This window comes from Rhinolophus sinicus, linkage group LG02, assembly GCF_036562045.2.
Source record: "Rhinolophus sinicus isolate RSC01 linkage group LG02, ASM3656204v1, whole genome shotgun sequence".
Taxonomy (NCBI): domain Eukaryota; kingdom Metazoa; phylum Chordata; class Mammalia; order Chiroptera; family Rhinolophidae; genus Rhinolophus; species Rhinolophus sinicus.
This window is the reverse complement of record NC_133752.1, coordinates 200,287,651-200,303,712: the sequence shown is the minus strand read 5'-3', so window position 1 is coordinate 200,303,712 and position 16,062 is coordinate 200,287,651. Positions and strand designations below refer to the sequence as shown.

Sequence of the window (16,062 nt, the reverse complement as noted above, 5' to 3'; positions counted from 1 at the left end):
TTTACTCAGATGGCCTTTCCTGGTTTACAAAGACAAGGCTCATTCAGTCACCAAGAATGATGGCTGCAGGGGCTGCTGCCCCAGGTCAGTCTGCCAGCGTCTGTCTGAACCCTGGGCCTTCCTCCCCGCCATTCTCACCAGCCCGCTCACTTGGGGTTGCCTGCCACAGGAGGACGGCCGGACGCGCTAGAACCAGATAGCTCCCAATGAGCCAAACTCTAACTGCTATGCCTTCAAGGGGGACATGCCCATCAGAGGACAACCGCACGCCTGCAGGAGCACCCCGGGTCCCGCTGTCCTGCCTTCGGCCTGTAGGTCCCCTCGGGAAGTTCTGCAGCAGGGAGACCATGACAGCCGCTGTGGGCAAGGCTGATACGGCAGCAGAAATGGTGCGCAGCAGAGGAAACACGTGGGAGACAGAAACCAGGAAAAAGCAGAGCTGCTTTGGTGTCCCTTTATAGGCTGAACCTGAAGTGAGTGACGCCAGTGTGAGGTACCTGCCCTCATGTCACTCAGCTCGCGCTTTCGTCTGAGCACAGAGTGGGGGAGTGCACCCCGCTTCCTTTCCCACGAAGTCACCGCACATGTGGGTTCCCCTACTCCGCTCTATGGCAGCAGTGCCCCAGGGAGCCCCAGGGCCTCAGCAGCACCTGGGGGGCTGTCACCGCCCCTGCGAGTTTGCGCACGGGCTGCATCCGAGCACCCGTGTGAAGTGTGTGTGGGAGGCAGAGGGCATGCAGTGAGAGCCAAGTGCTGCTGACTGAGTTGGCAGGAGAAAGGGCCAGATGGCAGTCAGGTCAGTGGCCCAAATGGCACCTCAGCGCACGGCCACAGGAGGCTGAGTGAGCAGAGCGTGTCCACTCAGAGCCCAGCCACCAGGTCCCGGTGCAGACAGGTCCTTGGCACTGGCCGAGTGTTCACACGGACACTGTCTTCTGGTGGGGGGAGGGGTGGTAAGGACAGAACAGGACGTGTGGGGCCAAGGAGGCACCCGCTGGACGGCGCCAGGGGTCAGGCAGGTGCAGAAGCTGGGGTCGGAGGATGTCTGAACCAGCCGGGACAGGACTCTGGGTCACTGACGTGGTGACAGGAAATGGCTGTTTCAGAGACACTCCCATACAGTGTCAATTAGGAGTATTTCAGTGGCAAGAGCAGCCCAGGGCATTAAAATACTGCGGCGTGGGTCTCCCTCACCCCTCTAGTTAAACCTGATTATCACCAGAAAGAAACTGACAGCCAGGGGTTCTTACACGGGCCTGTAACCAGGCCCAGTCTGGGCCTCTGCGCTGCCTGCAGGCCACGGCAGCTTCCTGTTCCCAGGCCCTCGGGTCCAGCCCAGAACCCGCCCTTCCGTGACCAATGAGTGTTGTCACTTACTGATCACTACTGCTGCCCCTGTGCCAGAAAACGCATGTTTCAGAGAACTCATAACCACATGACAGAGGGACTATTACCTCACAAATCTAAGGCTCAGAGAGGTGAGGAGACTGGTCCAAGGTCACACAGCTTCCCAGAATTCACACAACGGTCCAACCCAAAGCTCAACAGCCACATAACACTCTGCTAACAGATCTCTCCTTCAGCTGGCAAGTTACCGTCCACGACACCCACGATGGCACCTGGCACTCAGCATTTCTGGTACCAGAGAAGCAGTGCCTGTCCCTGGTGGGTCCGGGCAGTCCCCAAGCGAGCCCACCTGTGACAGCACCTGAGGCTGAGCATGCACAGGTCCAGGACAGGCCCTGAAACACCCTCACGTTCCCGCAGGTCAGATTTTTGGGCACTAAACTTAAAAAGATCTGCTTTTCAGAGGATTCTGAGACGACACCCAATTAAAGTCTGAGTGGTCCCCAAGTCCCCGGCCATGTGTCACTAGCAGACTACAATGCTGCTTTTCTTAATTTCGTTCTTCAAATGGGCTTCAGGTCGCCCACCAATCCTCCCGCCCCAAACAAGCCACACTCAGGTGCCGTCCGTAGCTCCGGAGGCCATGCCAGCCATGGTTCACTGACCCCTCGCTGACGGTGCCTCTGGGCGCCTGTGTGGGATGCGCGATGTCAGGAGATGGGCTGGGCTGTCAGGAACACAGAGGTGGTGAGAGCCTGGGGCAGGGTCGCCCTGAGACCAGCTGGGTGGAGTGTAGTGGCGGCCTGGCGAGTCGCAGGCCCACCTACCGCATCCACCCTGCGCTCAATCCTCCTCAGTGGACAGCAGATGGAAGAGTTTCGTGAAAACACACCCACTCCCTGCTCCGCGGACACAATGATGAAGGGAGGCTGGCCCCTGCCCCATGCGGCTGGCACCTCTCCTGCTCGCAGTACCTTTTCTGTGTGGTCACGACAACGGTCGTTTTTGCGGGAGCCGGTGCTGGGGGACTTGTCGACTTCTTCCAGGAGAAGGGCTCTCGGGCGGCTAACAGCGACTCCTCGGAGCTGACCACATCCACGTGGAGGAAGCGGCCGATGACAAAACTGGGGAAGCAGAGCAGCAGCAGCTCCCTGCAGCGGCCGGGGTGCCTGGGGACAAGCACGGCCCAGATGTCGTCAGTGAGACAGGCAGACACCACGACTCCCTCTGTGCACACGAGGGAGGGACGCCAGCACTTGGGACACAGTCACCCTTCGTTTGTCAGAACTCTTTACAGGGAGAAGAGTGACCTTCTCCAATGAGCAGAACTTTCCAAAGGCAAACTCAAGCTCCCAAACAGGCCTTTTCGCAATTCTCAAACTTAGGAGTGCAGGAAAAACACTTCCAGACTTCCCCAGATTAAATTGGAATTGCGTGACATGACCTGATCACACTGTCCTGTGTCCCTGGCTCTGCTGTCTGGGCCGGCCCAGTGCACTCAGCGCCCACCCGTGGCCCTTCACCTGGCTCTGCCTGTCATGTTCGGAGATCCTGCGAAGTGGCTGACTCTGAATGGTCACCGTGGTTTGATGCCGAGGGGCATGAAGCTAGGCAGTGACGCACGCAGCTCCACGTTTTTAAAGACCAGAATTAGCAAATGTAGGTGACAGACAAGAGAGGGAAGGCCTGTAACCAAATGCCCGGCTGCCAGGAGACCAGGTGAGGCGGGAGCTCTGGACACAGGGGAGGACGCAGAAGCCAAGGCCTCAGCACCTGGCATGAGTGTCTCATCCCAGGACAGAAGGGTCCCAGGCTGCACCGAGGGGGCACGAGGGCATGAGGACATCAACCAGCTCCCACAGGCCGAGGGCACTCAGAGGTCAGGGAGATGGGCGGGGCCAGCGGTCAGGCACAGGGTTGGCTCCAGTGGGTAAATGCACTCAAGCCATTTTCTGCACTGACAATTTTTCTTATGATTTTGTCTCATGAAAAGAGCTACAAATTTTTCGGCTGGGACCAGCATCTTCCAGTAATTCGTCAAAATGACCAACACAAAGGGAAAGAGGAGAGGCACCCACTATGCGTTCTCTAGGCCTTTTAGAAAACATGGAGTTGTTCCTGTGGCCACAGGTGACATTGTAGACGTCAAGGGAATGGGCACCGTTCAAAAAGGAATGCCCCACAAATGTCACCACGGCAAAACAGGAAGGGTCTACAGGGTTACTCAGCACGCGGTTGGCATTATTATAAACAAACGAGTAAAGGGCAAGATTCTTGCCAAGAGAATTAATGTTCGTATTGAGCACATTAAGCACTCTAAGAGCCGAGACAGCTTCCTGAAACTGGTGAAGGAAAATGATCAGAAAAAGAAGGAAGCCAGAGAGAAAGGTGCCTGGGTTCACCTGAAACGCCAGCCTGCCCCACCCAGAGAAGCACCCTTTGTGAGAACCAATGGGAAGGAGCCAGAGCTGCTGGAGCTCATTCCCTATGACTTCATGGCGTAAGTGTAAAAAAATAAAAGACCTCTGCGGAAAAAAAAAAAAAAGCTACAAATACTTTTATAACATCCAACCCAGGAGCACACTTCCCTAAAAAGGTAAATGTACCATGCCCCCCAAGGAAACTCACTGCGAACCTTCCCGCCACGTACTTTGCATCACAAATGATCATAACCTGGGTTTTTCCACCTGGAGGGATGAGCCTAGTGTGTCCCAGCTCGGTCACCTGCTTCCCTGGTACACTTTGTTCTTTTTCTCCATTTTCCCCTTTACAGGCACAGTCATCTAGGAGATGAAGTTTGAATCCAAAATGAGACCCATAGGCGACTGTTCTCGGTCGTGGGGGCACGCTCATGCAAACACACTCACACAGACGGGCACCTTCACACACAAACGGCCCAGTGCCAGGCGGTGCACACGAGAAACAGGCTGGTGGTGGGCAGCCTTCCCCCCTTTCAGAAAGACTGCGTGACGGCCTGGCCAATGCCAGGCCACTCCAGACCCTCGCCCAGCCCTGAAACATCTCGGGAGGCCCAGGACAAGGCCACTGGGTCCCCGTCCAGGCCCAACTGGCCCCCAGAGCCTGGGCTCACAGGGAAGGAAGGCCGAGTGCCTACCTGGAGAGACGTCGCTGCTGCTCTCCAAGCTGCACCCCAGCATCTGCCGGCTTCTGTTCTCGCTGTGGCCATCTGACGAGCCAGTGACACTGTCACCAGAACGATCCTCGTTTTTCTCCTCAGGACCAGGCCCTGGCGGGGCCTCCTGCAGCATCTGGACCCTGAACTGCCTGGCTCTGTCCCAGCCCACCAGTCTGCAGCTGACGAGGTTTTGAGGAGCATCTCCTTTATTTCTGGACAAACAGAATAAGCCATAAACACAGTTTCTAACTTCGAAAGACTGTGACCATAAAACACAGAATTCAATGTAACCAGAGACCTGCGACTGCAAATACCTTTACACGTGTGAGTAAGTAGAAAGGAAGTTTTGCGGTGAACAATTTTGAAAAGTTTTTATAAAGGAAAAAATTGGGTAAAGTAAGTTCGCGCTACAGCGTTTCCTAAATCACACTTTAAAGCCCATTAAGCTAATTTCATTTCCTTGGCAAACTTACTCTATCCAGATCACCATGCTCTTACTTCCTCCTTCCTTGAGCATTCCAAAATTCGTCATCTTCGTGACTTCAATGTCACCTTTGTTTTCCAATAAATGGGCCCCGCAGGCCTCATCAGCGGCCTCTGCCGAGGTGGAGGTGGAGTCGTCTCTGGAGAGAGCACCACAGACAGGTCACTGTCATGGGCACGTGCGGCTGCCTCCTGAGGCGCGACCCCTCCTGACCCACACTCCTCCCCGACCCACACAAGGTGCATAACAGGCACCAGGAACTGATCCGGGGCCTCCAACACTCAGGGCTCCCGAGCAGGATAACAGTCATCTTGAAGAAGAAAATGACAGGTCCTATAGACCCTAGGGAGAAGGAGGCGACACAGCGGTGACCCTGAGAACGCAGCAGATCCTTCTCCAGGGACATGGACTCAGGATGTGGGGCCTCCCAGGCTGCAGGGGTGAGGAAGCCACTAGGGCTTGGCCTATTAGGACCCAGTAAGCTTTCATGTGGAAGAAGAGTTCTGTTGCTTCCAAGTATCTGAAAACAATGAAACGAGCAGCTTTCCTCTTAGAAAATGACACTCCACCCTCCCCCAGCATAGATCTGTCTGTCCCCTTACTTCACCAACACCACTGTGGGCACAGCTTCTTGTACCCACTGCTCTTTCCAGAAGGCAGACCTGGCCCATGCCCCTCCCACACAGCCTGCTGAGTCGGGGCCTTCAGACACCAGCTCTACCTGCAGTGACATTCTCAACCACACCAGTGACAGCTCCTCTGCCGGCTCCTGCCCCTCCAACTCCTCCTGTCCACACATGCCTCCCCTGCCACCACCCATCCCCTTCTTTCTCTTCTCATGCACGTGTGCCGACAGGACAGCCACTGCCTGTCCCTCGTGGCTGTGGCAGCAGCAGCCGAGTCAGGGTCTCACCCACAGTGGACACGGTCTGCCGAGGGAGGGAGGGGTCTGAACCAAGGAGGCGTGAAGAACGACTCGGGGCGGGGGGCTGGAGCGGGGTACACACCGCGCTGGGCACAGCACTAGCGCTGTCGGACACTCAAGTTGGCAGCCGGACTGGGGGTCTGAGTGGACTCCAGCCGCGGAGGAAACACAGACAGGAAGCCGGAGGTGGGGGGCAGGGGAGAGACAGCACGCACACTCTGTCAGGGCAGAAGCGTGGTCCTCTCTGTCCCAGGCTGCTCTCCTGTGCTGGCACAGAGGCGGTCACTGGGCCCAGGCTGCCAGGACGAGGCATCCGTTCCCTCACAAACTCAGGAAGTGGGAACTGACTGCTCAGTGGCGGCGAGTTCCCCTGGACCCAGCAAACTCCCTCCCTCCCCTGAGCCCCAAGCCCCTAGTCTGACTCTGGGTATGAGAAAATTCTGAGTTTGCAGGATGTGGAGGCCAACCTGCAGCCAGTGTGTGATCATGCAGGTGGGGACGCCCCTTGCCCGGTGAAGACGGTCCTGGAGGCATTCAAGGGCAGAGCCTCATGGACCAGGCCTGGGACTAGTCACCCCTCCCTAGGGATAACCAACACCCCCACTGGACGTGCTGTCGAGCCACTGCAGCGCCCCAGGAGTGGACCACCCACAGGTAGGGAGCCTCCAGCCAACCCCCCCCCCCACCAACCACCACACCACAGACCCTAGTCCACACCCAGCGAACCAGGCAACAGCCTCTCAAAAACAGTCACTTAGTAAGTCACCAAGTGTGCAGACAACTAAGTGCTGTGAAAAAGAGAACGGATCGGGCAGCAGGGTCCAGGGGACACACTGGGCCTGGGGCGGCTGTAGCTTCTCTCTGCTGCCTGTCAGACAGGACAGGGCCAGGCTCCGGTGTGATGGGGCCACCCACAGCCGTGAGCCGGGCAGTCCGTCCTCCAGATTCTGGGACGGGGCACGTCCCAACTGTTCTGCCCAACAGAGCCGACCCCCAGGTTCACACGGACACAGAGCCACGTGCCCCATCTGTGGAGCACACGCGGCACAGAACCTGCATTCTATTGAGGAGGTGGCCAAAAGCAGAGCAGCTAAAAACAAGGCAGAGGGAGCTGAGGCAGCGGTGCAGGTGGCTCTGTTCGAGACTGAAGCCCGGCCACTCACGCCTAGAGCAGGCAGGGCCAGTGGGGTGCCCAGGGGTGAGCCGACGCGGGAGCCCTCTGCTTTTAAGAACCCACTCTGTCCAGTGTGTTCTAGAAAACGCCCACATGTTAAAGATGACGACATAAAAACCCACCCAAGTATGAACGTCACAGTGTAAGACTAAGGGCTGAGAGGGACCCTTAACTTGCCCTTCTACCTGCCACGAGCACGGCCGACGGGCTCCCAAAGGCTCTCCGTCCAGCGCCCAGCTCGGGATCTGGGCCTGGTCCTCTGACCACTCACATCGGCCCCCCGCCCCCCACGAGCAGGCCGGGCCCCCTTACCGCCTTGTCACCGGCGTCAGACACAGGGCTCTCCAGATGTAGCAGGACTGGCTGCTCTCCACGGCCACAGCACTGACCACGTCGTGCCGCTGGGGCACGTACCCCGCAGGCAGCTTCAGCGAGTCCAAGGTGAAGAAGATACTGTCGTCTATGACCCCGTTTTTCCCGCAGAGGCTGGAGATGCAGACCTGCGAGCACAGCGCGGGGAGCTGGCTGAGCCCCTGTGGCCCAGCCCACGGCCCTGCCCAGAACCAGCAAGGCCTGGTGAGCCGCTGGCCCCGGAAGTCGAGTCTGGGTGGGGGAGGGGAAGCAAAGCCCTAAAGATGACATGGGCGTGTAGGGCCCGGGAGCCAAGGCCGACCTGGACTGTGGATTGGGGGGGCTGGGGGTCGCCTCCCTGCTTCTCCGATTCACCCTGCGCACACCCCACCCCCTCAGTCTCCACGCCCCGGGCCACGCCCGCTTTCACAAGCCAGCTCCAGTCCCGTGTCCCAGGGCACTTGGGACAGCTCAGGACTCGTGTGCAAACTCCTCACTTAATTCTGACAGCCTGGCAGCCGGGTCGCATTACCTCCTAAGGGAACATCTCAGTAAGAAAACAGGGTCTTTGGGGCCAGACTGAGCCCTGTCTGACTGCCCGGCGCGCCCAGGAGAACCCAGGGACGGGCGGGCCAGCACCCACCCTGTCCACGCGCTTGAACCTCAGCGGCTTCACAGACACGGCCTCGCTGCTCCACGTGCCTGGCCGGATCCAGTACTCGGCCTCCACCCAGTCTCCCTTGCAAGGCTGGAAACCTGCAAGGCAGGGAGCAGCGTTACTTGGGCTGATCCCACGTCGGGGCACCCAGCGCTTCCAGACAAATGGCAGCAGGTGAGTACAGGGGCGAGTTCATGCCCCAGAATCCTTCCTGGCCCCTGGCTGGGCGGTGGAACCGACATGGCACAGCCGACCTTCTGTCCAGAGGACTCGGCCACACACCTGTTTACAGTCTCAGGACCCCATCTGGTTTCAGGTGTTGCCTGTAGTTTTCATTAGAAACCCCACAGTATCATTAACAACTGCAACACCAAAGCTCAGTGGCAGACCTTACACCTCCAACTTCCAGGAGACGTGGGCATGTGTGCGGTGGGCAGTTTCATAGACACACGGACCCTCTGCCACGTCTTTCCAGACACAGTGAGTACCCCTCCCTGTCGGGGACACATAGGGTGCTCGGTGACAAAGGGAAGTGCTCTCAGACCCAAGGGCTGCGCCTTCAGGATGCAAGGTGCCACCGGGTCCCCTGGTAGGGTGTGCGGGGAAGTTAGAAGGTCCAGTGACATGAAGTGGCTGAGCTATCCCAACACAGAACAGGGAGAGAAGTCTGAACAGGTTTGCTGTGCTGCGTGGTGTAAAGCCACGACTAGCTTGAACTGTTGTCTTGCCATTTTCGCAATAAACACTTCTGGCAGTGACAAGCTCAAAACAAAAGTACACACTGGATACTGAGCCTGCTTCTCAAGAAGCTGGTGAACACCCAAGAGGCCCGACATCTGTGGATAGCTGCTCGTCAGCAAGGGGCCACAGGCTGTGTGACACCACAGACAAACCTGTCCACAGCCAGTTGGTGTTAAAAGGACAATATGACAAACTGTAGACATACTTTTGTATGTCGTTTGTAAACCGTGCCTTCTTTTATCAAATAATTGTTTAACGTAATTTTGCTAAATTATTCCAAACCTTCTTAGACACACAGGAAAAGTGAAGCAATAGCTACCAATGTTAGTTGTATAAACAAGTTAAAGAGAAAAATAAGTAAGCAAATCAAATAAATTTCATTTTTTCCTGTCACAATCATGAAATCAACGTAAAGATTTGGAAGGTCATCCTACCGAAGGAGAAATATCTGTGTTCTTGTGAAAGCTGCTGTAAATTCTGTTTAAAATCCCAACACTGGACACTAAATTGTCTTTATAACGATAACACAAATAAGAGTCCGGATGGAACGAAACCGCACACAGGACAGAGCCACGAGTGGGAGTGTGCCTGAACTGGGGCATCCATGTCCCGTCCCATCCCATCTGTCCCCGTGGGCTGCAACGTCAGCAGCCGGGATGCACTGCAGCCTCAGAACGTGCAGCGTTTATGGGCGCCTGAAGGTAAGTGGCTGCAACACTTGGGTGACAAAGCCAGCGCAGCCCCGGGTTCTCTGCTGCCCAACATCCTGTTGTACAGACGTCTGAACCTCTGAAGAAGCACCTGGGAAATCAAGCTGCGCCTTTTAATTGTTTTAAGTGAGACCTCTGAGTTTTGGTTACACTTTGTTCAAAATCAGCGGGAAATCTTTAATCAAAGTATCAGTAGATGTGGGACCAGAAACGTGGAGCCTTTGTGAATAGCAGTGATTGAAACTGTGGCTCGTGGCCAGCAAGGGAGCAGCACTGCTCTCCTGGGAAGCAGGGACAGAAACGAAGCAGTGAGGCGCAGGGCTGCACCGCCAGCCGGGTTAGAGCTACTCCCAGGACTGGACTCCACGCTCTCCGCTATCCCAACTGTGCAGAGAGTGTTTCAACAACGAGGCCCCTACCTTAACTGGATAAACTTATACTTGTAACAGAATGAATGGAACGGACAAGGCCTGCAATTCACAGCATCCAAAGGGTTGGATGGGCATCCCATCAAAAAGTGGGAGAGACAACATATTTGACAATTTTCATTTATGGAAGTGGAAATATTTGAACACCTTTGTACCCAGAGACAGAAGACAGCACCTCTGAGACCAGGGCTCAAATAGTTACACATTTCAACAGAAGAAAACCCAGACTTGTGAATGTCTTACACTTAGCACAATTTGCTCCAAGCTTACTAATATTTCCCCAGTTAAAGATACCAAAGCCTAGAGGGAGGTCAACGACAGGTGCCCACAATGTCAAGTTCATCAACCATGAAATGCAGTTCTGAAGGAGACTCCAGGCCACTGCATGAAAAATGAAATTAAGATCTCAGCGTGGGGCCCACAGGACGTGCAGTGGGACTCAGCTCAGAGGCCACCTCCCCAGCAGGCTGGCATTTCCGCTCAGTTCTCAAGCAAGGACAGTCCATTTCTCCTCCTGAGGAGGAGAGAGGGCAGACTAGTCTTGGCCTCCCACTCCTTTGCTCCCCTACCCACCAATGTACACAGCAGACACAGTAAGTGGTCGTTGAGTTAAACTCAATAAATGGCACTGGCAAGTTATTTCTTTAGGCATGAAAATAAAATCTTAGATCGATGAGAAACAAATGCAATTAAAAATGGATATATTGGGGACAGCCAGTTGGCTCAGTTGGTTAGAGCGCGGTGCTCTTAACAACAAGGTTGCCGGCTCGATCCCCACATGGGCCACTGTGAGCTGCACCCTCCACAACTAGATTGAAACAACTACCTGACTTGGAGCTGATGGGTCCTGGAAAAACACACTTAAATTTAAAAAAAATTAAAAAAAATATTTTGAAAAAAAGGATATGTGCTCTTGGGAAGACACAAGGTTATCCCCAAGTCCTATTTGGGGGCGTGTGAAGCAGTTTAAAAACAACAGCACCTCTGTACCCCTGCAACACTGTCGACAGGTTCTCAACAATAACTGTATGAAAGGAACGATTACCCCGAAATTAGTGACTACATTCAACAAATGAACACAAAACAAAGGACGGCACGTCTGGCCTACACTAGAGCCCCTCCTGCAGCCAGCACCTGAAGAAGCTGTTCTAGTTCCCAAAACCCCTCATCACACAAAATGTGCCCCAATTTGACCCTCTCAATGATGCGTGTAACCATCTCAAATCTAATCCATAAATACAAAAAACCTCTGACGTAGCCCACTTTTAAAGGTGAAGGAGAAACTCATCCAGCCTACCTTCACAAACACTCTCCATCGAGAAGTATGTGGTCTGATTGATGTAGCCAGCACCCTCCATCAACGAAGTCACACAGCCAATGAGCACGCGAGGGTTGGAGTCTGACAGCCCCTGGCTGTGGTTTTGGCTGTCGTCTTCCCATTTACTGCAGACAGCTTCCACCTGATAGAAAACAAACAGCTCTTTAGACCATAATGAGAGGACCACAATAAAAGCAAACTGAAGACCACCACTCCTTACTAATGCAGATGCAAAAATCCTCAACAAAATACTAGCAAACTGAATGCAACAAAATATTAAAAGGATTACGCACTACAACCAAGCAGGGCTTATCCCAGAATGCAAGTATGGTTCAACTTAAGAACATCGGTCGATGGGATACCACGTTGGAAGAACAAGGGAAAAATCACACGATCATCTCAGGTGATGCAGAAAAGGCACTTGACAAAAACACCCTTGCAGGATAAGTTGCTCCATAAACTAGGAATAGGAGAAGACCTCCTCAACATGATAAAGGCCACGTATGAAACACCCACAGCTAAGGTCAGTCAGTGGTGACAGACTGAAAGCCCTTCCCTAGGATCAGGAACAAGACCAGGAAGCCTCTTTCACCACTTCTGTCCAAACAGTCCTGGAAGTCTCAGCTAGAGCAATGAGGCAAGAAAAAGAAATAAAAGGCACCCAATCTGGAAGAAGTAAAACTCTCTGTTTACAGATGGCATGATCTTGTATGTAGAAACCACTGAATAATCCATAAGAAGCTGTTATAGCTAATAAGTGAATTTAGCAGAATTACAGGATACAGAATCAACATCCAAATAGCACCTGTATTTCTATACACTTGTGATGAATGATCCAAAATAGGAAGTTAAAAAAACAACCCCATACATACAATAACATCAAAGAGAGTCAGATACTTAGGAATAAATTTAACCCAGGAGACTTGTACATTGAAAATTACAAAATGTGGCTGAAATAAGTTAAAGACGACACAAACAAATGGAAAGACAATGTTCATGGATTGTAAAACTTAAGATGACAATACTACCAAAGCGATCTACAGGTTCAATGCATCCTCATCAAAATCTCAATGACATTTTTTGCAGAAATAGAAAAACCCACCCTAAATTTCATTAGGACTCTCAAGGGACCCTGACTAGCCAAAACAATCTTGAAAAGAACAAAGACAGAGGTCTCACACTTGTTGATTTCAAAACTTGCTACAAAAGTACAGTAATCTAACACTGCATAAGGACAAATGTAGGTCCAATGGACCAGAATGGCGTCTAGGAATAAATCCTTACATATATTGTCAACTGATTTTCAATAAGGGTACCAGGACCATTCAACAGGGAAAGGGTTTTCCCTATTGTGCAGTGTTCTCAAAAAATGGTGGTGGGAGAACTAGATACCAGCATGCAAAGGAATGAAGTGAAACTGTTAACCAACACCATACTCAAAGATTAGCTCGAAACGGATCAAAGACTTACATGTAAGAGCTAAAACTATAAAACTCTTAGAAGGAAACAAAAGTGAAAATCTCCATGATCTTAGATTAGTAAGTAATTTTTTAAGTATGACATCAAAAGGACAGGAAATTGAAAAAAGATAATAAAGTGAACTTCATCAAAATTTGAAACTTTTGTGCATCAAAGGGTACTATCAAGAAAAAGCCAAGACAATCCACAGAATGGGAGGAAATATTTGTAAATCATGTATCTGATATGGATTAATAGCCAATATATATAAAGAACTACAACTCAGTAAGAAAATACACCTGATTAAAAAACGGGCAAAGGACCTGAACAGACATTTCTCCAGAAGGCTGGAGAACCGATAAAATATGAGCAGATCCTCAAACATCACTCTTAGGGAGGTGTAAACCAAACCACAATGAGACAGCACTTCATACCCACTAGGATGGCTCCTGTCAACAACCCGGAAAATCACTCGTGTTGGTGGAGACGAACACTAACAGGCGCCGTCAGGCACTGCTGGGGGGCAGGTGAGACGGGACTGCGCAGGGGGAAAAGCTGGCAGCTCCTCCACGAGTTACACGCAGAATTACTATGTGACCCTGCAATTCCACTCTAAGGTGTAGACCCCAGAGAACTGAGAACAGGGGCTCAAGAAAGTACTTGTTCACAGAGCATGATTCACAACAGGCAAAAGGCAGAAGCAACCCAAGTGTCTGTCCTTCGCCTGGTGACAATGAACAAATGCAGCCCATCCACACAAGGACTGTTATCCAGCCTTAAAAAGGAGGGAAGTTCTGATGTACAGTTACGTGGATGAACCTGTCCAATCAGCCAGACATTTTAAAGGGACATTTTATCATTCCACGTATATGAGCACCTAGAATACCACGTTCATGCAGACAGGAAGCAGCGCAGTGAGTTGTTTAGTGGAGACAGGGTTTCAGTTTGGGAAGATGAGAAAGTTCTGGAGGCGATGCTGGTGACGGCTGCACAACAGTGTGAAGGTGTTCAGTGCTGCTGACGTGTACACTTAAACATGGTAAATGTTATGTTACACATATTTTACCACGATAAAAATCCTAAATAAAAAGCAAGCAAAGAAATCCAGAGGGTGGTGTAAATGAGCCAATTCCACGTCTTTCTTGGTAGCAGCACAACATGCACTTACTGTTAATGTGGGTACATCAAACAAGGTCGTAGCATACGGTTCAAGAGACTGAGCTGCCGACCAGAAAGCAGCAGGCCCGAGGAACCAAGTGCAGGAAGAAAGCACGCAGACAGCCCGCTTTTCACTGTGTAGCTTCCCGCGCCAGAGCGAGCTCACAGACTTTCTGCGATGACAGAAATGTCCACTGTTTGTGCTGGCCTATTTGGTAGCCACCAGCTACCTGTAGCTCTTGAAATGTGCTTAGAGAAACTGAGGGATTAATTTTCAATTGTATTTACTTTTAATAGCCACACATGGCTAGTAACTACTGTACTGAATACAACTCTAAAATTTGATTTTTACCTGTGTTATTTTTAAAGCTTGAGAAAGATATTAAGCATTAAGATGGCATTTACTACCTGAAATAGTAATAAAGTGCACCTTGACCATTTCAAAAAAATAGTTGAGGTAAATTTGCCAGCTACCAAATTACATAATAAAAATCTTTCCTACATAGAAAGAAAAAGATTAACTTGAAAGTACAAAATCAAATTATGCTGATAATGAAACATAAATGTTATCTTGGAAATAAATTCAACAAGGGATTTGAGGAACCTAAATGAAGAAAACTACCGAAAAGTAGTTTTTTGAACAGATAAGAACAAAGAAGACTGAAACGGACAGGCAGAATTTGTGGATGGAGAAGCCGTGGTGAGATCCACATGTCACTTAGCCTAAAGGACACACAAACGCAGTGCTGTCCACACCGAATCTGAGCCAAGGGGGACGAACAACAGAATGGCTATAACGCCCATCCCGACGACGAGGAGAGCCAGGAGAACTCCAAACACCAGGATGAAGAGGGAAAACTGCCTACCACCCATGGGCGGGACTGAGCCCTGGGGGCCACGCAGGCGCCAGAACCAGCAGGGTCCACACAGGGTCCCTCACACACAGGGTTCCAGTGTAGGAGAAAGGGACCTTCCCAACCGCAGGAGAAAAGCAGACTACTCTGGGGGATGGCTGGTAGCTACTGGGGAGGAATGTTGGTTCCTCTGTTGAGTCTGTAGACCAAGTAAATTACAGGCACATTTAAATGTTAATATACAATTTTCAGAGGAAAACCTGAGTGTATATTTGTAATAAGAAGTGGAATAAGCCTCTAAGGACAGAGCCCAAACGCTACGTGAAACAGACGCATTTAACTATATAAAACTTTAAAAAAAAGTTGACTTTGGAGAAATACTTGCAACACTTTCATATAACAATGTTCCTTAAAACGTTCTAATTTCTCTAATGTAGAATTTTAATTTAAAAATTGAACCCCCTAAAAATATGGACTAAGGACACGAAAATTCATAGGGAAAAAAGTGAAAAGGTAATCTACTTTAAAACTTAAGTGCAAATTAAAGTGATCACTGTTCACTAATTAGACTGCAAGGGTTCCAGAGAGGGATGACACCCACATCCTTGCCAACACTGGGAAGAGGCAGCCTCTCCCCGTCCTGTGAGTGTGAATTAGCACAGTATGACTGGAGGACAACTCGATAACCATTAAAATGGTAAATGGGCATAACCTCTGACTAACAATTCTGCTTCCAAGGATTTATAATACAAAAGTACGATTTTTAAGTGAAGAAAGTGGCTTAATATAGAGCCCACTAATTATCTTTGCTAATTGGGCAACAAAGGGTCCAATAATTATTTTTTAATACTATTTTTCAAAGACTAGAAGAACTAGATATAGAAATGTTAACAGTCTTTTTTCTCCATGGCACAAAACTATAGGCAAACTTATGAATTATAAATTTCTATGTAGTTTGAAAGATTTACAATGAGCACCATTGATTTTTTTTTATTAGTTTCAGGTACACAAGACAAAGTAATACTTAGACGTTCATCATTTATATCCCTCACACTGTGTGAACCCCCCTCCCCTCATCCACTATCCCTCTGACATCGCACACAGCCATTACATTTCCACTGTCTCTATACCTAACGCTGTAGTCCGCTTCTTGTAAGTACATAAATACATATGTATACATATACATATGTAAAATTATAGTTGGCATTCATTATTGTTCAGCTTCAGCTTCAGGTGTACAGTGCAGTGATCAGGCATCTACATCACCCCTGAGGTGGTCTCCCAAATGGGACAAGTGTCCATCGGATACCCTACAAAATC

The 16,062-nt window shown here is 50.9% G+C and overlaps 1 protein-coding gene and 1 pseudogene across 5 annotated transcripts in view; one reads left to right on the top strand and one right to left on the bottom strand.

Annotated features, from left to right (window-relative positions):
- The window catches only part of MOV10L1 (Mov10 like RNA helicase 1), a 51,725-nt gene that overhangs the window by 34,029 nt on the left and 1,634 nt on the right, over positions 1-16,062 (bottom strand). The window contains exons 3-9 of one of the 5 annotated variants that reach the window (XM_074326627.1): positions 11,252-11,414; positions 8,061-8,173; positions 7,379-7,566; positions 4,957-5,106; positions 4,463-4,695; positions 3,998-4,130; positions 2,322-2,516 (exon numbers count right to left, since the gene is read on the bottom strand). In XM_074326627.1, the coding sequence (XP_074182728.1) occupies positions 2,322-2,516; positions 3,998-4,130; positions 4,463-4,695; positions 4,957-5,106; positions 7,379-7,566; positions 8,061-8,173; positions 11,252-11,414 (1,175 nt within the window). Of the gene's footprint in view, positions 1-138; positions 473-497; positions 702-2,321; positions 2,517-3,997; positions 4,131-4,462; positions 4,696-4,956; positions 5,107-7,378; positions 7,567-8,060; positions 8,174-11,251; positions 11,415-16,062 lie in introns of those variants that run through there. The other 4 variants (XM_074326629.1, XM_074326630.1, XM_074326628.1 and 1 more) reach the window with 4 other exon arrangements.
- LOC109434897 (large ribosomal subunit protein eL21) lies at positions 3,390-3,851 on the top strand (annotated as a pseudogene).